Raw genomic sequence first — 24,453 nt, 5'->3', positions numbered from 1 at the left:
TGGATATGCAAGTTTCTTTAGCATTCCTGTCAGCCTAAAACAGTTTTCTGACCTCTCTCAAGGCATTTCCACCTGCAGAACTGCTACCTACTGGATGCTGTTGTTTATTACATGATTCTGTGAAAACTCTAGAGCACATGTGTCAAACTCAAGGCCCGCAGGCCACATCTGGCCCGATGCACAATTATATCTGGCCCGCGAGATGCTTTTATATAGATCTATTATTATTGTTATTAATGTCCCGGCGATATGAGGCGCTGATAACACAAACTACAGATCCCATAATGCAGCGCTTCAGCTGCCTTACCGAACGCTAGACTACCTGGGAACATTCCAGTGTCAATCAAGTCGAGCTTCTGTTGATGTATTTAACCCTATTGTAAAGTTATTGTGAAGAGCCTTTCAAAACCGATGGGATTCTGAGTGTATGTTTACTGACACTGCCGGTAAACACGTGTGTTTTATTTGTGGAGCGAATGTGGCTGTAATTAAGGAATTTAATCTAAGACGGAACTACGAGACAAAACATCAGCAAAACAGTGTGGTGTGAAAACAGAGGAGAAATCAGAGTCACATCAGCCGGTTATTTACTGAGGGAGAGTTTTTGAAGAGCTGCATGATGAAGCTGTGAGACGGCTTGTGTTTAACCGGAGATTTTTTTTATGAAGAGCAAAATATTTTAAGTTATTTCAAAATTACGATTATTTTTTTATAAAATGGCATAAGAGCAAAGAAATCTGATTGTTTTGATTTGTTGTTATTTTAACATTTACTTTTTATTGATTTGTTCAGTTTTTTTTTGCAGCATGTTCATATTTATAACTTGTATAATTTTGACAGTATATATTATTATGGAGAGCAAAATATTTTAAGTTATTTAAAGTTTTAGTTGATTTATTGTGGAATAATATTCCTGGCTGTTTTTATTAATATTTATGTTTAAAAAAAAAAATTTAGTTTTAGTGTGTTCAATTAATGTTTATCCCGCGACCTAATGTGTGTTTTGAGTTTTGGCCCCCTGTGCAATTGAGTTTGACACCCCTGCTCTAGAGAATGATGCGGGGAGATCAGCATTTTTTAAACCAACCAGCCTGCCTGTTATATAGTCCCAAAATAGCCGTAAAGTCTCAGATTTTTTTTTCTCCTATTCTAATGACTGAGGCCTAAAACAGTTAAAGTTCTGGGTATGTCACTGAATGATTGTATTTATTGTGCTGCTGGCACCTATTTTGTCTGATTGTCCAGTGAGTTCACATTATCGCACACTGTCACTAAAGTATTTTAAATATTGATTAAAAGAAACATATCAGATGCTACACAACAAGAAAATAGTCGATGAACATAATGATCAACATTCAATCAATACATTATAAATAATTTATATCGCTAAATGACCCATTGTAAACCTTTTTTTTTTTTTTTTTTCACAGATTGTCATGCCTCCTCACCTCGAGAAAGTACGTGACAGGTTGGCTGGGAACATCCATGAACTGTGGGCCATGAACAAGATTGAACTGGGCTGGTCTTATGGCAAGGTTCGACTGCAAAATATATTATTATATTTTCATATATATATATATATATATATATATATATATATATATATATATATATATATATATATATATATATATATATGGAAAAGCAAGAATGATTTCAAAATATATTTTAATTGTTTATTTTTAACAATATACAAAAGGCAAAGTGACCCAACAGAAGAATTTTCTAAATAAAATCGATATTTGGTGTGACTAACCTTTGGGTTTCAATTCTTACACTTGTATATTTTATGCACTTGCACAAAGTCAGGTCAGACTTCAAAAGTCAAAGTTAGGTGTATAATAAACCAATTATACCAAGCAGTTGTTGATGTTGATTTCATGTTTGTTGAAAAGCAGTCATTAACTAAAACCGAAACAGCAGTGAAGGAGGCTTAAAAACTGGGTGAGGTCCAGTCAAACTCTGCTACTCAGCTACTAATGTAAGGCTGTGGAAGACAGTTTCATGTCACAGGTCATACACCATGTCAAGACTGACCACAGCAACCAGACCCAAGGCAGTTATAGTTTAGGGCTGCATTTCTCCAAATGGAATAGGCTATTCAATGTATCACAATGCTGAGAAAATACAGGTATATACTTATCTAGTGTTTACTTAATCATGCATTTTATTCCTGAACATGTTAAACACAAAAACCCTTTGATACATACACAGATTTAATTTCTCCAAAAAAATGTAATAGTAAAACCTTGTTCTGTGCTTCATTTTGCTTTCTCTTTTGTAATTTGCTGATCAAATTAATACAGAGGGAGAGTGAAAAGATTCTGGTTCATTGTGAAATTAAAACCAGACTACTCAGTTGTCATTTCTCAAATGTTGGGTATGATTGATTTCTTCAAAATGTGATTGATTCACTCAGATTTAAGGGCTGAAGTAACATTTGCTGCAGGTATTAAACTTGCTGACGTCAAGTCAGGAAGCTTTTATTGTCAGAGTATTGTGCAAATAAACAAATAGCAGCAATCAAGATAAAGTGAACAGTGGCAAAAAAAATGCGGATAGAATATGGTGCAAAGAACAAATAGCAGCAATCGCGGAAGATGTGCAAAAACGTCATGTAAACATTTTGCGGTTAGTCATGGGTGTGCGCAGTGTATGATGTGTGTTAAGTCCGGTTTGTACAGATCAGTCACACAAAGTAAATATGAGTGTGTGTTGAGTCCGGTTTGTACTGATCAGTCACACAGTTGTGTGTGTGTGTGTGTGTGTGTGTGTGTGTGTGTGTGTGTGTGTGTGTGTGTGTGTGTGTGTGTGTGAGAGAGAGTTCAGTTCAGTTGTTTGTTAAGAAGCCTGATGGCTTGAGGGAAGAAACTGTTGAACAGTCTGGATGTGGCGGACCGAATGTTTCGGAACTGCTTCCCTGATGGTAGGAGAGTGAAAAGTGTGTGTGACAGGTGTGTGTGGTCGTCCACAATGCTGTTTGCTTGCGTGTGGTGTAAATGTCCATGATAGAAGGGAGAGAGACTCCGATGATCTTTTCAGCTGTCCTCACTATTCTCTGTAGGGTCTTGCGATCCAAGAAGGTGCAGTTCTTAAACCAGGCAGTAATGCAGCTGCTCAGGATGCTCTCAACGGTCCCTCTGTAGAACGTGGTCAGGATGGGAGTGGGGGGAGATGAGCTTTCCTCAGCCTTCTCAGGAAGTAGAGACGCTGCTGGGCTTTTTTGGTGATGGAGCTGGTGTTGAGTGACCAGGTAAGGTTATCCGCCAGGTGAACACCAAGGAATTTGGTGCTCGTGATGATCTCCACTTAGGATCCATCGATGTTTAGTGGGAAATGGTCACTCTTTGTTCTAGTGGTCAACAACCTGACTTCTTTAGTTTTGTCCACGTTCAGAGACAGGTTGTTGGCTCCCCACCAGGCTGTTAACCGTTGCACCTCCTTTCTGTATGCTGACTCGTCGTTCTTGCTGATGAGACCCACCACGGTCGTGTCTTCGGCGAACTTGATGATATGATTTGAGCTGTGCGTTGCTACCCAGTCATGAGTCAGCAGGGTAAACAGCAGTGGACTGAGCACACAGCCCTGAGGGGCCCCAGTGTTCAGTGTGGTGGTGCTGGAGATGCTGTTTCCCATCCGGACTGAGGTCTCCCAGTCAGGAAGTCCAGGATCCAGTAACAGAGGGAGGTGTTTAAGCCCAGTAGGCTCAGCTTCTCAATCAGGTGCTGAGGGACGATTGTGTTAAATGCTGAACTGAAGTCTATGAACAGCATCCTTACATAAGAGTCCTTGTTGTCTAGGTGGTTGAGGGCCAGATGAAGGGTTGTGGAGATAGCATCGTCCGTGGAGCGGTTTGGATGATACGCGAACTGCATGGGGTCCAGTGCGGGTGGAAGCTGGGTCCTGATGTGCCTCATGATGAGACTCTCGAAGCACTTCATCACAATGGGTGTGAGTGCAACGGGACGATAGTCATTGAGGCAGGATACGGTAGACTTCTTCGTCTTGAGGCATGTAGGAACAGTGGCACTGCTCAGGGAGATGTTGAAGATGTTGGTGAAGACATCCGCTAGCTGTTGTGCACGTTCCCTGAGCACTCTGCCAGGAATGTTGTCTGGTCCAGCAGACTTCTGTGGGTTAACTCTGCATAGAGTTTTCCTCACTTCAGCTGTGGTTAGACAGAGCACCTAGTCATTGGGAGGAGGGATGGTCTTCCTCGCCACCATGTTGTTTTGCACCTTGAACCGGGCGTAGAAGTCGTTCAGCACATCTGGGAGGGAGGTGTCACGGTCACAAGCAGGTGATGTTGTCTTGTAGTTCGTGATCGCCTGGATGCCCTTCCACATGCTCCGGGTGTCTCCGCTGTCCTGGAAGTGGCTGTGGATTCTCTTGGCGTGTGCGCGCTTCGCCTCTCTGATGGCACGGGACAGTTTGGCCCTTGCTGTTTTCGAAACCACCTTGTCCCCTGCTCTAACGGGGGAGTCTCTTTTTTTTAGCGGCGCACGCACCTTGGTGGTCATTCACGGCTTCTGGTTGGTCTTGGAGATGGTCACGTCATCAATGCACTTGCCGATGTAGCTGGTCACTGTTGACGTGTACTCCTCCAAGTTGATGAAATTGCCACTGGTTGCAGCTTCCCTGAACATGTCCCAGTCAGTGCATTCAAAGCAGTCCTGGAGATCAGACATGGATCCTGCTGGCCAGGTTCTCACTTGTTTTCGAGCTGGTCTTAAATGCCTGCTGAGTGGTTTGTATGCTGGGATCAGCATAACAGAGATGTGGTTTGAGTACCCGAGGTGGAGGCGGGGCTTTGCCCTGTATGGGCCCTCGATGTTTGTGTAAACAACATCCAGCGTGTTTTCTCCTCTGGTTGCAAAGTCCACATTCTAGTGAAATTTGGGAAGCACAGTCCTGAGATTTGCATGATTAAAATCTCCGGCAACAATAAACAATCCGTCAGGGTGTGTGTTTTAAAGTTTGCTGATTGTCCCATAGAGTAAACTAGGCGCTTCTTTAGCATTAGCGCTAGGTGGTATGTACACTCTGAGCACAATAGCGGTGGTGAATTCACGTGGTAGATAAAAAGGTCTACATTTCACAACAATAAATTCCAACAGCGATGAGCAGTAGGCAGAAACAAGTGCAGAGTTCCCACAACATTTCGTGTTGATATAAACACACAGACCACCGCCGCGAGTCTTACCGCACAGAGCTGCATTTCTGTGGACACGAAACGTGGCTAGCCCGTAAAGCAAAATTTCGGCGTCCGGAACTCTGTCGCTCAGCCACGTCTCAGTGAACACAAAAAAAATGTGTTCTTTGAGGGTTTTGCGGTTGTACACAGGGACACCGGTTGCTCCGATGTCCATGTGTTGTGTAAGGCGGGCTACAAATAAAAGTAGCACCATTTTGGGTCCGGAGCGGACGCTGTGAGCTACTGCCACGCCGCCATCTTGGCCAATTAAGATTTATACATGAGTAGTAGACATGTACATGAGTAGACTTTGTACATGAGTAGAATCTGTTCTTAATTTCTCAGTAATCCATTTTGAATTGCTGTTTATTATTCCTATTTTATTCATGTTCTGTTTAGCCTAATTAATTTCTGTCTGTTAAGTTAGACCTTTATCATTTATTTTTGTATTTAAAACAAATTATTGCTGTAAGAACAATATAGGCCCTTAATGGCAAAATAATCAGAATCTCAGCACTTTGTATGTACTATAAATATGATCAATATCTAGTGATGTATATTGATCATAGTTCTATGTACTACTACTATAAATATTTTATTTGTATTCAGGCCAGTTTTTTTGTTCCTTTTCAGTATGTTAATAGTGTTTAATTAGGGCCAAGAGCGAGTATTTTGTCAGGTCAAGTTCTTCATTTGTTAGTCTGCCCTCACAGAGGTCCAGGAGTCTTGTTAACACTGGAGAGATTTAGTATTTGGCTGGAGAACCATGATCAAACTATAAGTGTATTCTGCACAGTTGTTAAATGCTTTACACTATTAGATTATGATGGGTGCTTCCCTAGATTGCTGTTGGCATGCTGTTCCAACTCTTTGTCTAGCAGTGATGCCTCACTTACAGAAAGGAATTCATATGTAACAAAATACAGTATATTACATTACAAAATATAAGTTGGTATGTTAATTAATCTGTATTCATAAATTATGTAATAGCTTAAGAAAAGACAATGCTAGTAGCAGGCACTATACTGTAATACAATTTCTAAGTGGCTATTTAAAAACTTTAAAAAAGGATAAGTGAATTACCGTAAAATCAAGCGCACCCAAATATAAGCCGCACCCACTGAATTTTACAAAGATTTTTATTTTTAACATAAATATGCCACACCTGTCTATAAGCCTACATTGAATCAAATGAACTTTACACAGGCTTTAATGAAAAACAGTGCTTGTATCTAAACTGTAGCCTACTAAGAAATTCATTGGTCACTGTCTTTCTCCTTCCTTTCACAACAATTTCTCTCGGGAGTTTATCGTTTGGCATCATCGTGCGTTCAAAAATCACCATCAGTGGAAGCTTTTCTCCCGATGCCGTGCAGTTTTTTTTTTCATGCCCGATTGTTTTCGCCGAATGATTCGCAATTTCTGTTGACAGTCCGAGTGAGAGGCAGGTTAAACGTCAGGACCTTATCTATATTTATGATGTGGTGCGGGCCAGTTCACTGGAAGCACGATTTAATATTAAAGGTTTCATTGGTTCACCTTAACCCGTTAGACAATTTCATTGGTCTAATGTTACGGGGCTCATTTTTTTGGCGCCATGACGCTTGTGAAACCGGGAAAAACCCAGGAAAAATCCATAAATTAGCCGCTTCATTGTTTATGCCGTGGGGTTCAAAACGTGGGAAAAAAGTAGCGGCTTATAGTCTGGAAAATATGGTAATTGTTCATTAACAATTTGCCTACTAAATAATGCTAATTGTTCACTCAGTAAGAATACATGATGTTGTTCAATAATAATCGCAGATACTTACATTTCTCTACAGGTAACTATGGTTATTTATAATAACTCCTAAATAATACTGATAACATTTGGATGTGAAGTGTATAATTGCTAAAAACCTTTTCTTTATGAAAATCTACCAGCATGGCTGATTTTAGCACGTCATTGTCTAAATTGTTAATGCCTATTTAATTGACTATTGTCTAAAACAAGTCCCCATACATAGCATTACTCTTATGTGTGACACTCCCTGTGGTAACAGTTGAATGAGGAAATAGTAGACCTTCATGAAACAAATAAAAATCCTTTTAATAAACGTAATTTTCTCAAGTTGCTAAAATCCTCACAAACTCTATCACTGTTCCATAGAGAGTAGTCTGACTGGATGCATCACTGTATGGTATGGCTGCTCTGCCAACAACCAAAACTCTGATGGGAACAGGATCTACTTACTGACAAGCCTGATAAAGTACAGTTTTTACTAGCAGGCTATACTCCTATAGGGTTTGTAGGCCAGCTAATGTACACGCCCAGTGTCAATAAATTTATTTTACACACTTGTACTACTGCCAATTTGTCACTTTATACTAGTTACTAACTTGAGTGCAAAAGTGTGTACTGTATATTTCTTGCTTTACACATTCTGTGTGTATTGTATATTGTATTTGCTAATTGTATTCAGTGTACTTCAAAGAAAAATCACCTGTCTCTGTAATGTATGCACTTTAATGTAAGCAATTTACTTTAGCCTTGACAAAAGCATTTTAGTAAATATTCAGTAGGTCTTGGCATGCTGTGCAACTGACACAGCAATCCGTTATTCTCCATTAGTTATGAATTTCCTTGTGCTACACTTTGTAACAAAACTGATGGAAAGTTAGAATAAGCAATTGGAAGCAAAACAATGCATTAACTACTAGTTCTGCAGGAGAAATGTAAGACTGTAATTTCTACTTAGTTATTGTCAGGCACAAGAACTCGCAGGAAACCGGAGATTGAATGAATAAGAAACGTGTTTACTTAATTCACTCAATAAATGAAAGAGCAAAGCAGAAAACAGGCAGGCATGAACTAAAACACAAAAGAAATACAGAAAACTAAAGAAACGTCCAAAACACATGAAGCGTGATATAAACACAAAAGGTGAGAGAGTCCACAATGTTCGTAGGCCTAAGCTGTAGAACGGACGGTGAGACTGTGAACGACTGGGGTTTATATATGGTGGTGACTGATGTGACCCAGGTGATGATGATTAGTAATTAGGTGAGCTGCTAGGGTGGATATGAGGGTTAGGAGAAGGCGTGGCTGGTGGATCCCTGACAGTTATTAGTAATGAAGCAATTTCTTAGTAGTTAATAGTAATAAGCTAAATGTAAATAATAATCTAATTAATAACCTGACTACCTAACATATACATGGGCACTGGTTTATTAAGATGGCAAGTAATTCTATAAATGTGTTACAGTATGTGCAAGCTTCTAGAAGAAAAAAAAATACTCAGATGAAATATGTTTTAATTGTTCACTAAAGGTGTAGTAAATCTCATATCTCACTATAGTAAGGTTAATTGCAAATGCAGTCCCTTTCACAGGCCTTTTGGATTCTGTTTGAGTCAGAGATGAGCCCATGGGATGCTTTTGAGATACTGTACTGACAAGTTTTAAGTAAATAATAGCAATTATTTATGTAAAATGGAAACCATTGTAAGTCACAAATATCGTAAGTCGAAGATGGTGCTATGACTTTGACAGACTTTCCTGCTTTATGCTGATTTATAATTTTCATTTTCTGCTCTAAACTGATTGCTTTCCTCTTATGTTACCAGCAGGAGACATACTTAGGCACTTAGAATACATGCTTTTATCACTAAAATTGCTGTTTGAAAACGTTTTAAACAGAAAAGAATTCACACTAACACTGAGACAACTTTATTTCGTCGACCGCTAGCGGGAGTGGGGCATCTCACAGGGCAATAGATAAGCTCATCCCAGCTGTGTGTCCAACGTATTGTACATCTTACACTGCTGCCTGTGCCTTTTGCATGAAATCTTTTTATTTATTTTATTATTTTTTTTACAATTTTGTCGTATCGCTAAAGTCATTGTAAGATCAAAAAATCTTAATTCAAACCAACTTGGGGCCCATCTGTACATAGATACATATACATACATACATACATACAGTGTTGGGCAGTAACGCGCCCAACTTTTAAAAATAAAGTAACTCCGTTACCGTTACCGTATGGTGCGTTACTCGTTACTTTTTTAAATGAATTAATTTCGGCTGAAGTGTAGACTACAGTCTAACCTGCTTACAGCAGCGTCGCATTGTAGGCTTGGTGGATAAACCACTGTAAACAGGAAGAAGACGCATTGTAGGATTGGTGGATTACCCTCTGTAAATACGAAGAAGACGCGCTGTGGGCGTGTCTCCGTTTATTCAGGTCTGTGCGGCAGTAATGGTGAGTCGAGTTGAGAGCAAGACGAGTTTCTCAAAGTGGAAATATGCTCATTATTTCACTTTAGTTGAGTATAAAGACAAAAACTGTCAAATGTAAGCTGTGTCTTTCTGGTTCGAAGCTCGTATCTACTGCGATAAACAGCAACTCCAATCTGCCGAAGCTCCTTCAGAATCTACATGCCTCGACGGAGCTAGAAGCTAGAAGCTAACCCGGTGTTCTGTTTTCATACTTCAGCTATGACAGAAACATTTTTAAGAGCTCAACACAACAACAGAAGCCACTTTAGTTTTTGATTGTGAATATATTATTCAGCTTGTTTTGTTGTTTATTTCAGAAATCCTTGTGATATATTCAGTTTGTGCTGGTCTGACTTTAATAAAATAGTGTTTAAAAATTACTGTGTGTTTAAGTCAGTTTTGTGTTTGTATAGACCATAACGCATAAAAGGGCATTAATGGGAACATTAAAGAACGTTCTTTAAAAAAGTAACTAAAAAGTTACTTTTAACAGTAACGCGTTACTTGTTGGTGAAAGTAATCAACAAAGTAACGGAGTTACTTTTTGAATGAAGTAACGAGTAACTGTAACTAGTTATTATTTTTTAGTAACGAGCACAACACTGCATACATACATACATACATACATACATACATACATAGTATTGTATGTATGTATGTATGTATGTATGTATTTATCATAGATAAATATTTATCATAGATAAATAGTGTTTAGTGCTTTTTATTAAGAGATATGTCAACCTCAATTCCATAAAGGTACAGTTGGGACACTGTAAAATGTAAATTATAAACAATGAAAATATCATAAACCCATTTTCTATTCTGAATAAAACTAAACAAAAAAGCTAACATTTAAACTTAGCATTTATACATTTTTAAGGAAACAATAAGGTCATTTTGATGATTGCAGCAGGTCTTAAAGCTGATACAGCCCATATTGCATAATAGTTTCTGTCTGTATACATCTGGGAACTCAGGAGACCAGTTGCTGAAACTTTGTGAGAGGAATGTTGTCCTATATGTGTGCGATACAGGATTCGAGCTGCTCATCAGTTTTGGGTGTTCTGCACCATATATTTTTAAATGGTGAAAGGTCTAAACTGCAGGCAGGACAGTTCAGCACCCATACTCTTCTATTTTGAAGTTATGCAGTTATAGTAGATGCAGTTAGCATTGCTCAAATATGCAAGGACTTTCCTGAAAAATATGTATTCTGCATGGAATCATTTTCTGCTCTAAAACCTAAATATACCTGTCAGAGAACCACCAGCCATGCCTCCCTCTCTGCACTCAGCACACTCGCTCAGCCTCACCTTCCTATTAATCACCCACACCTGTCTCCATTCCTCACTCCCCATTATATTCAATTTAGTTCAATTCATTTTTATTTGTATAGCGCTTTTTACAATGAACATTGTCTCAAAGCAAGCTTTACACAGATAATTATTTAACCTGCGCCAAGCATCCTCCCTACTGACAGAGTACAGTCTCCGCTTTCGCTCCCTAGCTGCCAGCAGTGGCTGGAATGAAACCGCTCTCCTGGGGGCATACTGACAAGGATTGTACCCAGACATTAAGCTGGCCGTATATGATGACGCGCTGGGACTGGAAGTGTTGATTCAGTGATTAATCTGCATTTCCCAGTGGCTGACGGCTTGTTGTTCCTCGGAGACGGAACCCGGCCCCCCAACACACCGTCTCTTTCACCCCGGAACCCGATCCCATGCAAGTCGGATCCCAATGGTTAACGAGACAAGATAGTGTCGCCTCGCGGGCATGGCTTGCCTGTATTGTGGCCCGACCTCCACGCCCGGTGGTGAGTACAGTCACCCACTTATCTAAACTCCTGGTCACACTCATAACACCCACGCTCTCCCTTCTGGTCTCTGCCCTTGTAGATTCCGCAACTTCATCTCCCAAGAATGCCTAGAGCACCTTCAGCTAGGCCAGGAGTGAAGAACACGGGAGCTCGTGGTTCAGACAATCTAAGGGAAAACCCTTAGGGTGTGGTTGGGTGAAATACTGTGTCTCGGTGGTCATTGTCCAGGTCGTCTTATTTCATCGTGAGGAGATCAGATTCTTAATGGCTGGCACAACACTCACCTAAGTTCTCTTGGAACCCATGTGACGTCCTTGAGTGGAGCCACCAGTGCAGGAAACATTGCCTACACCACCTGCACCATCTATGTCCGACTCCGATCCCTCTGTTATGATGAGTATGAGATGGGTGATGAGTAGAAGAAGGCCTTTATCACCCGCTATGAGTATCGGGTCATGCTGTACGGATTGTCCATTTCTCCCGCAGTGTTCCAAACGTTCATGAACGAGGTGTTCAGGCCGTTCATCCACCGGTTCATGATCGTGTACATTGATGACATCCTCATCTTCTCCTGAGACCCTATAGAACACCGCGGCCACATCACTCAAGTCCTGGAGCAGCTACCGAAACATCACCTCTACATAAATCTAAAAAAGTGTGACTTCCACCGGTTGGAGGTGCAGTTCCTGGGATATGAAATCAGTTAGTCAGGAGTACAGATGGACCAGGGGAAGGTGAAGGCAGTGCTGGACTGGCCCTGTCCGGCAGCTACCAAGGAGCTCCAGCACTTTCTGGGTTTTGCTAATTTCTACCAGTTCATCCAGGGCTTCACCTCTCTACTAAAGGGGAAGGCCAAGACCCTTGTGTGGACCCCAGAGGCCGAGGAGGCCTTCCAGGAACTGAAAAGGAGGTTCAGTGTCGCTCCTCTCCATAGACACCCGGAGCCCCAGCTCCCATTTATCGTGGAAGTGGACGCCTGCTCCACTAATGCAGAGGCCACCTTATCCCAGCAGTCGGGGAAACCCTCCACGGCTCCGACCATGCTCCTTCTTATCGAAGAAAGCTCTCCCACACGAAACAGAATTACGACATCAGGAACCAGGAACATCAGGCATCACTGGCTGGAAGGGGTGGCACACCCATTTTACGGTGATCACGGACCACAAAATCCTCCAATACCTGTGGGAAGACAAGCGTTTAAACCCCCGGCAAGCCAGATGGGCCCTATTTCTCACACGCTTCCACTTTACCATCAAATATCGTCCCGGCTCCAAGAATGGCAAAGCAATTCAATTCAATTCATTTTTATTTATATAGCGCTTTTAACAATTAACATTGTCTCCAAGCAGCTTTACACAGATAATGTTCTGATAAAAAATGTATATGTTCTTTATAAGTAAGTTTGTCCCTGATGAGCAACCCGGTGGCGACTGTGGCAAGGAAAAACTCCCTGAGATGGCATAAGGAAGAAACCTTGAAAGGAACCAGGCTCAAGAGGGAACCATCCTCCTCTGGGTTGCACCGAATGTCCATTTATTGCAGATATACGATGTTGCAGGGTACAGTGATGGTGATCAGAAGCAAACTGTAGTCCTGAGTCAATGTAGCAGACTGTTGACATTAACTACAGTCAAAATCCATCCTGAAAGCTCCCGTTCTTACTCTGGAATTTCAAGGAACCACCCAAGGCATTGATGAGAACCATTCCCAGCTGCACAGATTGGCCTCCAATAGAAGAGAACACTATCCACAGTTATGTGTCCTTATTGTTGTATTAAGGTTAATTTCATCGTGCAGTTTGGACTCCGGCAAGACTCACTATGGCAGCATAGCTAAAAGGGAGAACCAGAAGGTAACACCGACATAAGGGATCTCTGGGATAAGAGATTACCCACCACACCACTGTCAACAAACCTGAGTGAACGTGTAAGAGTGAGAGGACGACAGCATAGAATTATCCCAGTTCACCAAACACTCTATATCCATGATCTCTCCAGATCTGCTCCTTAACCTAAGAAAAATCTACTGATAAAAGACTTGACTAAATAAATATGTTTTCAACCTCATCTTGAACACTGAGACTGTGTCTGAGTCCCTAACACTGATTTGAAGGTTGTTCCATAACTGTGGGGCTTTATAAGAGAAAGATCTGCCCCCTGCTGTAATCTTCATTATTTGAGGTACCAACAAATAGCCTGCACCTTTTGATCTAAATAGGCGTGGGGGATCATACTGGTACAGAAGTTCACTCAGATACTGCGGTGCGAAACTGTTAAGTACTATACTTCAGTAGTAGTATTTTATAATCAATGCGAGATTTGATTGGGAGCCAGTGTAGACTGATTAAAACAGGGGTGATGTGGTCATATTTTCTAGATCTAGTGAAGACTCTTGCTGCTGCATTCTGAATTAACTGAAGCTTATTTATGCACTTACTTGAGCACCCAGACAGTAAAGCATTACAGTAGTCTAATCTAGATATAACAAAAGCGAGAACAAATTTTTCTGCATCCTGTAATGACATCATATTTCTAAATTTAGCAATATTTCTAAGGTCAAAGAAGACGATCCTGGAAATATTATTCACATGAGCCTCAAGGATAAGACTAGGGTCAATAATCACACCAAGGTCTTTGACTGCTGTACACGCTGAAACAGAAACACCATCCAGAAATGCTACGTAATCGAAAAGTTTGCTTCTAGCTGCATGTGGTCCCCATAAAAATACTACTGTTTTATCTGAGTTGAGCAGAAGAAAGTTATCAAGCATCCACTGTCTAATGTCCTTTACACACTCCTTATTCTTAAGCTGATCTCTCTCATCTGGCTTTGCTGAAAAATACAGCTGTGTATCATCAGCATAGCAATGGAAGCAAATACCATGTTTATGTATAATTTTACCCAGAGGCAGCATATATAAAGAGAAAAGCAGTGGGCCTAAGACATATCCTTGCGGAACACCAAACTTTACCTCAGAGAGTGTAGAGAACTCATTCAATCATTTACATCAACAAACTGATAGCAATTAGTCAAATAAGACCTAAGCCAGGAGAGAGCTGTTCCCTTTATTCCAACAACGTTCTCAAGTCTAGCAAGCAGTATAGTATGATCAATGGTGTCAAAAGCTGCACTAAGGTCGAGCAAAATAAGTAAAGCGACAAAACCCTGATCAGAGTCCAATAACAGGTAATTTACCACCTTAACTAGCGCCGTCTCAGTGCTATGATGAGGCCTAAATCCTGACTGATACATTAAAAAAAAAATTATTTCTAAGTAGATGTGAGCATAACTGCTGTGCTACAACCTATTCTAAATTTTTCGAGATAAAGGGAAGGTTTGATATTGGCCTGTAGTTGGACAGCTGACATGGGTCCAGGTCATGTTTCTTAATTAAGGTATTGATAACTGCCAGTTTGAAGGATTTAGGTACGTAACCAGTGCTAATGGAGGAGTTTATTATTTTTAAAACAGGTTCAATTACCTCTGGAATTATCTGTTTGAGGAAACTTGTAGGCAAAGGATTGAGAATGCAGGTTGATGATTTTGATGAGGAAATAAACAAAATTATTTAATTCTCTTGAATAGGAGTAAAGCTTTGTAATTGATTGTCTGTTATAATTACACTGCTGTCTACAGGGTTATTTGTAAAATAATTTGGATTTATATTAATCATCTGGATTTCTTGCCTGATGTTTTCAACTTAATTATTAAAAAAGTTAATGAATTCATTACTACCTATTGAGGGTGTGCATGTGAGTGCAGTGCTTTTATTTTCTGTTATTTTTCCTACTGTGCTGAATAAAAATCTAGGATTATGCTTGTTATTTTCTACGAGGGTCGAGAAATATGCTGATCTAGCAGCACTAAGAGATTTTCTATAATTTAGGAGGCTCTCCTTCCATGTTATTTGAAATACTGTTAATTTTGTTTGACGCCATTTACGTTCTAATTTCCGAGTGGTCTGTTTTAAGGTGCACGTATGATCATTATACCACTGTCCTAATTTTTTCTCCCTGATCATTTTGGTCTTAAGGGGAGCTACATCATCTAGAGTGCAACGGAACGTTGATTTTAGGAATTCAGTGGCCCAGTCAAACTCTGCGGTGGCAGACGGAGAGCTAATTAATATCGTCATTTCCGGAAGATTAATGATAAAACTCGCTGCTGTAGCTGACGTAAATGTACGCTTAACACTGTAACGTGGTGACTAATGCAATGACTGACGGATATTTTAAGAGAATTAAGGTAATGGTCTGAAATAGCTTCAGACTGTGGAATTATTACTTTTTTTTTATTACTTTTTTTTTTTTTTTAATCTAAATGTTAATAACAAATCAAGAGTGTGTCCACCACTATGAGTGGGTCCTATAACATTCTGATTAATTCCAACTGAATCTAGAATGGACACAACTGCTACTCTTAATGAATCTTCCTGGTTATCAAAATGAATATTAAAGTCACCAACAATTAATGCTTTGTCTAAAGAAGTAGCTAAATTTGTGATCTGCAAATTCAATGAGAAAATCAGAGTAGGGCCCTGGGGGTCTATAAATAATAATTAATGGTATTGACTGACTAGACCTACTTTTGGACACTGAATATCTTAAGTTGGTGTAAAGAACTTCAAATGTTTTACATTTGTGTTTAGTCTTTTGTGTGACGCTTAGATTATTATAAAAGCTGCGACTCCGCCTCCTCTGCCATTTAGACGGGGCTGGTGTATGTAACTATACCCAGGGGGACTCGCTTCATTTAATGCTACATATTCATTCGGTTTAATCCACGTTTCTGTCAAACACATTATTTTAAATTCCTGGTCGGTAATAATTTCGTTTATAGTAGGCAGTTTCTGACGTGAGCGATCTAATATCCAACAATCCTATCTTTAGATCAGAGCTGCTGGCTGTGCGTTCAGTCCTATTCAATTTAATGTTAATCAGGTTATTTAAACAGACTGAGAATTCCTATATTTTGGTTTTGCTTGGGGGACAGACACAGTCTCAATTTGGTGGATCCTGAGTGACGACTCTGCAGCTAGCAGATGGTCGGTTCAGCCTGCCTGTCTGCTCCCTGGCCTTGGCTCTGGACAGTCAGTTGTTAACTAGTGCTGTTCTGAGACTATGACCTGAACTACAAGAAATGAGAGCAGCACCTTCCCGAGTGTAATAATACCGTCCCGCCCTAACAGGCCGGCCTTGCCCTCAAAATTGGTCCAATTATTTATGAAGCCCACATTGTTTTTGGAGCACCACTCGGACATTCAGCAGTTCAGCGACCATAACCAGCTGTAGGCTACATCGCCACGTCACATTGGGATTAGGCCAGAGCATGTTACTGCATCGGACATTGCCTTCGCTAATTTACACACCTTTATAATATCTCAGTAACCTCTGACTGTCGAAGGCGTATATTATTAGCTCCTGTGTAAAAAACTATCTTAGAGAACCTGTGCTTTCCTAAAAACCTAAGCTGACCTGCTATGTCCGGTGCCCTGGCTCCCTGTATACACATAACCTGTGCTGCTGGTGCCCCTAAAGGTCTAGCTAATTTCACGTGCCTCAGAATAGAGTCTCCTATAACCAGAGCTCTTTCAGGTTTCTCAGTGGGTGCATCACTGAGGAGAGCAAACCTGTTGGACTTGTGAAGCGGAGAGGAACGGTGCTCCCGTGGGCAAGCCTTATCGATAGCTTTGGCTCTGCGAGTATGTTACCGAGTCATCACTCACTTTTTTCACTGCGAGGGCTCTAATGCCAGAGTTGGGGGAATGCTAACTCCACCTAGGGCATCCAGACCTTCCCCTGCAGAACCTGGACTGCTCTCGCACTCACTCCTTCTCTTTAGACTCTGAATGTGCTCTTCTAATGCTAAGATCTTCTCCGTCTAAGAGCAAACTAGCTTACACTTATCGCAGATAAAATTATCGTGAAAAACGGGGAAAGACTGACTAAACATGTTGCACTTCACACACTGAATGAGCTGGTTGCTCTTCCAAAAGCAAAAAGAGAAGAAACAGAGCCAATGGAAAGTAGAGGATGCAGGAAATCAAAACGATATTTAGAGATTTTAAAGCGATGAGAGAGAAAAAAAAAAAGCTGTAAAAAGCCCACGGACCCCGAACACATTGTTCCGCCCAACCTAATCCTCAGCACCACTCGTCTAGGGGTCATGGTTAATGGCCAGACAGAGCGAAAGATACTTCCGGTCCTACTGCAACCAAGATCAAGCGAGCTGGAACCGTTTCCTTCCCTGGGCCGAGTACGCGCAGGACTCCCTGCACCAAGAAACCACTGGCCTAACCCCATTCCAGTGCGTGCTAGGCTTCCAGCCTCTGCTATTTCTCTAGACGGACGAACCATCCAACGTCCTGGCCATGGATCACTGGTTCCGGTAGAGCGTGCGGGTGGGAGTCGGCACACACGCAGCTCCAAAGAGCCCTCAGGACCACCCGGAGGTTCGCAGATCCTCACAGATCAGGTCTGGTTGTCAACCCGAGATCTGTGCCTCCGACTGCTCTGCAAAAAGCTCATTCCCCGTTACATCGCGCCATCCAGAATCATCAGGCACATCAATGAAGTTGCCTATTAGCTCTCTCCCCGGTACCGCATCCATCTGACCTTCCACGTATCACTCCTGAAACCCTTCACACCCCCTTCCACAGAGGACCCTGGAGTTACCGTCGATCCTCCTCCCCGGACATGCTAGACCAGCCACCAGTCTACTCCGTCCGGGAGATTCTGAACTCACAACGTAGGGGTTCTACCCTGGAATACCTTGTAGACTGGGAGGGGTACGGACCGGAGGAATGCTCTTGGGTCGCCAGGCAGGACGTATTGGACCCAGTGCTCCTGGAGGAGTTTCACGCCAGTCACCCTGACCGCCCCGCACCCTGGGCCACAAGTTAGACCGTTGAGAGCTGCCCCTGGAGAAGGGGGGAATGTCAGAGAACCACCAGCCACGCCTCCCTCCTGCACTCAGCACATTCGCTTAGCCTTTCCTTCCTATTAATCACCCACACCTGTTTCCAATCCTCACTCCCCTTTATAAAGCCCCTGTTCCCATTTGCTCACCATCCGATCTACAGTTTACACTACAGACTATTTCTGTATGCTCTGTATCCCACCCATTTTCCGGTGTTTACTTTTCTGGAAGCTCCAGCTTCATGTACTAAGGCAAATAAAGCTTATTACTGACTTGATTCCGGTTTCTGACTCTTGATCAGTGCGTTACAATACAATTTAGCATTGATAAAGCCTTTCCAAATGTGCAAGTTGCCCATTCTATTCTAATGCAATTCCATACCATCAGAGATGCGGCTATTTTAACCGAGCGCCGATAACAAGCCAGATGGTCCCTCTTCTAGTTTAGTCTGGATGGCTTGGTGTTCATGGTTTCCCAAAATAAATAAAAAAAATTATTCAGAACAGTTTTTTCATTTTGCTCCAGTACATTTTAAATGTTAATAAGCTTTGGCCAAGAGAGGATGGCAGAATTTCTAGATCATGTTCACGCATGCCTTCTTTTTGGCATGATAGAGATTTACACTGCATTTGTGGATGACATATTAAACTGAATTGACAGACAATGATTTCCTGCGGTGTTAATGAGTCCATGCAGTGGTTTCCATTACAGAATCATCACGGGCATCCAATATTGATTTTCAACCTTGTCCCTTTTGCACAGAGATTTCTTCAGTTTATTTGAATGATATGTTCTGTAAATGATGAGATAGTTAACTGTTTTGCAATTTTATGTTAAACGTTTATTCTGAAATTGTTCCTTAATTTGTAGACACAGTCTTTCACAGATTGGTGAAGCTCTGTCATCTTTACTTCTGAGAGACTTGCCTCTCTAAGATATACAATTTATACCCAATTATCGATTAATCTCATTAGTTGCAAAATGTTGCATTTTAATAACACTATTTCCAGACTTTTTTAATTCAATTCATTTTTATTTCAGTTTTATTTGTATAACGCTTTTAACAATGGACATTGTCTTAAAGCAGCTTTACACAAATAACGTGGAGAAAGAAAGAAAAAATTGATAAGATTGTTCTTTATAAGTGTAAGTTTGTCCCTAATGAGCAAGCCAGTGGCAACTGTGGCAAAGAAAAACTCCCAGAGAGGACATAAGGAAGAAATCTTGAGAGGAACCAGACTGAAGCGGTAACCCATTCTCATTTGGGTGGCACAAAATGTCCATTTTTTTTTTACAGCTTAACGATGCTGGGGTGTGCAGTGATAATCAAGTGCAAACTGTAGTCCTGTGTCCGTGTATCAGACTGTTGACATTAAGTACAGTCCAAATCCATCTTTAAAGCTCTTGTCATTTTATGGAGCCATCTAGGTTGTTGATAAGAAACCATCCCCAGCTGTACAGAGTCGCCTCCAATCGAAGAGATCACCATCTAGAGATAGGCCGGGATTAAGCGGGAAAATCCGATGAGAGGAGAGGGGCAGAAACAGTGGTCACTGGTACCTCAGGGCCATGTTTACCTCTACCGTGAGAGAGGGAGAGAGAGAAGAGGGGTGACAAGGAGGGGAAAGATATGGATTATTAAGTATCCTTATTATCATATAAAAGTTAAGGACACAGAAGGTAAGACTAGATATGTCAGCATAACTAAAAGGTAGAGCCAAAAGGTAAAAGAGACATGAGGAATCTCCGGGATAAGAGACGGCCCACCAAATCACTGTCAACAAACCTGAGTGAACACATGAGAGTGAGAGATGACAGCATACAAATATCACAGTTCATTAAACACTCTGTATTTATAATCACTACAGATCTTTACTTTAATAAATCTCCTGATCAAAGGCTTGAGACTCTGAATGAATCCCAAACACTAACTGAAAGACTGTTCCATGACTTATCTAACTTTGTATGATAAATATCTGCCCCCTGCTGTAGTCTTCATTATTTGAGTTACCATTGACACCTTTTGATCCCAACCTTATTGAGACATGACACAACTTTTTTTTTTTCCTTACAATGCTTCAGTTTTAACATTTGAAATATTTCTATATTCTATTCCAAATAAAATATTGATTTATGAGATGCGTTTATTACATTTCACCCAGTGTCCCAACTTCTTTGGAATTGTGATAAGAAAACTTGATAAAAGTTTGTTTTTTTTTCCACCTGCAAATTCTACTAAACCAGATTATTAGTATTCAGAAATCATATTTCCTCTACATTAAATAAAAAATACACTAAAATGGCATTTCTTCTTCTTTAAAAATGTGTGTTTCTTTGAATAGCATTTATTATTCTCTACGTCTCCCTCTTTATAGCAATCTTAAGTTAGTTTTAAGGTTGCTATGACTATCTATACTTATTATACTTATATATACGTATTATAATTGTTTTTGGTGGTTGCCCTGTTGCACTTTTTCTTGAGCAGTTTTTTAAACAGAGGATCCAATTTGCTGTAATGATTTTTATGCTGTCCTTTCACAGATAAGAGATGATAATAAACGGCAGCACCCCTGTCTGGTGGATTTCTCGAAGCTGCCTGAAACAGAGAGGAATTACAACCTACAGATGTCAACAGAGACATTAAAGTAAGCCCACTGGGTGTGGATGAACGTGTTTGTTAGTAATTGCAATCGTGATATATATTTAAAAAACACATACAAATCAGTTTTTCTATTAAAATTGCTTTACATACAAGTATATATTCTGTTAACAAGTAGCCTTGATATTTACTATAGGTTACAGTACAGTAATCTATAGTAATAGGTTAAAAAATTTTTTTTATAATATTAAAGATCTGTTTAAGACATTTAATATGAAAAACTTGTATTTGCTGATCAAATTAAGAAAGAAAAAACTTGCTATTTTCACAAATTGTACTTTGTTTTAAACAGAATATGACTTGTTTGTCTAGAGCTGGACAGCATAATCCAATTACAATTTAACTCCATATCTCGTAATGCAATTCCTTTTGGAATAGACAGTCTTGAGGTACAGATATAACTGGAAACTATCCTGTTGTATTACCACACATTTACAGTGGGGGAAATAATTATTTAATTCCCTGCTAATTTTGTGAGTTTACCCCATTACAAAAAGATGAACAGTCTAGAATTTCTATTGTAGGTTTATTTTAACAGAGAAAGACAGAATATAAAATAATCAATGAACAAAATGTTAAAGAAAGGCTATAAATTAATTTGTATTTGATTAAGTTAAATATGTATTTGATCCCATACCAAATTAGCAAAAATTTGGACTCCCACACACCAAAATTAGTCCGGTACCTTTGGGAAAGTACGCCTAATATTAATTATAAGTATAAAAGACAGAATCAACCTCTTCCATTCAAACTTCTTCACCACAATGGGAAAGACCAAAGGACTGGCAAAGGAGGTCAAGGACAAGATTGTAGACCTGCACAAGGCTGGAATGGGCTACAAGAAAATCAGATTGTTGCCTTGGCTGTATATTATGACTAATTGTCATACTTGAAGACCCATCCACGACCCATCTTCAGTGTTCTGACAGCCTTGTGCAGGTCTACAATCTTGTGCCTGATGTCCTTTGAAAACTCTTTGGTCTGAATCGAAGAGGTTGATTCTGAGATGAAATACTTATTTTTCTTGATCAAATACAACATAATTACATAATAATAATAATAATAATAATAATAATAATAATAATAATAATAATAATAATAATAATATATGATAATTATATATATATATATATATATATATATATATATATATATATATATATATATATTTTTTTTTTTTTTTTTTTTTTCTTTTTTTTTTCTTTTCTGTAAATAAACCTACCATAAAAATTCTACCACAAAAATTATTTTCTCCGCTGTATAGAGTATATCTATTTAACTGCAATTACTATTGTTTTAATTAAATGATGCTTTTTGTATGTGGTGAAAAGCATTTGTTGTGGGTTTATTTAGTCTTTTTGCATAGCAGGGGTTCCCTTTTAGGCAAACAACCTAAATGGACATGAAAGTTCTGTGAATCCAAGCCTTGAACACATTTTTTACAAATTACAAATGCTTTGTTCCTGTACTTAAGGAGATTTTTTTGGTATCAATACTTCATTATTTATTTTTATGACAACTTTTTACTTTCACTCAATACATTTTTACACAAATATCTGTACCTTCTACTTCCTACATCTTTTGGGCATGTTACTTTAGTTTTAATCTTTTTGGTGAAATGTCAATATTTTATCTTCTAATTGCATGCTGTTTTCATGCTTGAAATTTAAGCATCAGTAAGAACTATAGTCAGTGACAGAAAATTAGCACTGTTGTGGTTCATGCCCAGTCTCTTCACAATCCATCTGTAAAATAAATATTAAGAAATTAATTAAATAATTAGTGTAGATATTCCATAAAATGTAACCCTTGTTATTTAGGATGTGTGCATTGAGACCTACAAATATTAAACAACACAAGATTCAATAGGTAAATAACAAATGTTTTACAAAATAAATATTCAAGAACACATTGTATAGCAGTTACCTAAAAAATCTAAACTGGTTTAAATTTAAGAGACAAAAAGGTCGTGTTCAAATGTTCTATAGGCCAAATTCGTGGCCTTTTTTCCCTCACAGTGCTATTTTGCCACATGGTAAGATAGGGTAAGATGCCTCACAAAGTGAAAATGACATTTCAAGATGGCGCCAGTGAGGTTGACTGCCGTCACGACTGCTCCGGCTACTCTTGTCTGTTTTTGTTTATTTTATATATTTATTTTCATAGATACCGTTCTCTTTATATAAGGTCATCATCTTTACATATGACAAAGCCACTCATATCTATTGGTGTACAATCTACTCGCTTTTCGCCATTTTTTAACCCAACCCCATGCTGGCCGAGCGAGATCCTGAGGAAGAACAAAGGACGCGACCCGTACTAGCGTCTGCAAGGGAAACAGGCTGAGGGCACGCGCACACCATGCTCCCTTACCTGGTATCCTGTTAGTCAATGTGAAGTCTCTAGAAAACAAGCTCAATGACTTAAGGGCAAGGGTCAAGTTCCAGAGGGACATTTGGGACTGCAACCTTCTCTGCTTCAACGAGACATGACTGAACCCAACGGTACTTGACCACGCCATCCAGCCGGCTAAGTTTTTCAGGGAAGTTAAGGGGAGGTGGAGTGTGTCTGATGGTAAACAACCATTGGTGCGACAGCGTGAGCATTGTTCCTCTTTCATCAATGTGGCCCGTTCTACCTACCTCGAGAATTTAGCTCAGTCATAGTCAGTGCCGTTTATATTCTATCACTGCGATATGGGAATTACACGAGACACTAACTCTACACCAAACACAGCATCGGGATGCGGCGCTCATTGTGGTGGGGGACTTTAACAGTGCCAACTTCAAGCATGTACTGCCAAACTTTCAGCATCACATCACCTGCCCCATCAGGGTCGAAAAGACACTGGACCACTGCAACACACAATTCAAGAACAGCTACAAGGCACAATCACATCCACCGTTTGGGAAATCGGACCATGCCGCCATCTTCCTCATGCCTGTATACAAACAAAGGCTGAAAGAGAAAGCTCCGGAAAGCACTGGACTGACCAATCTGTGGCCGCTCTGCAGGACGCTTTAGATGACACAGACAAGGACATGTTCAGGCGCAGCTCTGATGATGTCAACATGTTTATGGAAGCGGTTGTAGGATTCTTCGGGAAATCAGATGATATGGTACAGAAAACCACCATCAAAGCGTTTCCCAACCCGAAGCCAAGGGTGGATAAAACTATCCGCAATGCTCTGAGATCCCGCTCCACTGCCTACAACACAGGGCTCGTCACTGGGGACATGGATGAGCACAAGGCTGCCTCTTAGTGTGCGCAGAGTGGTGGGGGTGGTGGAGGGCATTCAGGAAAGTGAATACCAGGAAGGCAGCAGGACCAGATGGCATCTCAGGTCGGTTCTGAAATCCTGTGCTGACCTACATACACCAGTGTTCACCGAGATATTTAACCTCTCCCTGAAAGAGTCTGTTGTCCCCTCATGCTTCAAACAGTTCACCATTGTTCCTGTCCGGAAGAAGCCCCAGCCCGCCTGCCTAAACAACTATTGCCCCGTAGCCCTGACCTCAGTAGTGATGAAGTGCTTTAAAAGACTGGTCAGAGACTTCTGCATCACTAGCAAACATACTGGATCCTCTACACGGTTTGTGTACCA

At 40.3% G+C, this 24,453-nt stretch overlaps 1 protein-coding gene across 1 annotated transcript in view; it reads left to right on the top strand.

Annotated features, from left to right (window-relative positions):
- The window catches only part of LOC310731139 (ryanodine receptor 3), a 417,468-nt gene that overhangs the window by 149,145 nt on the left and 243,870 nt on the right, over positions 1 to 24,453 (top strand). Inside the window, 2 exon segments of the mRNA XM_083550556.1 lie at positions 1,431 to 1,535; positions 20,731 to 20,834. Coding sequence (XP_083406682.1) covers positions 1,431 to 1,535; positions 20,731 to 20,834 — 209 coding nt within the window.

This window comes from Silurus aristotelis (genome assembly GCF_946808225.1).
Source record: "Silurus aristotelis genome assembly, chromosome: 9".
NCBI lineage: Eukaryota > Metazoa > Chordata > Actinopteri > Siluriformes > Siluridae > Silurus > Silurus aristotelis.
This window is presented reverse-complemented; position numbering and strand designations above follow the sequence as displayed.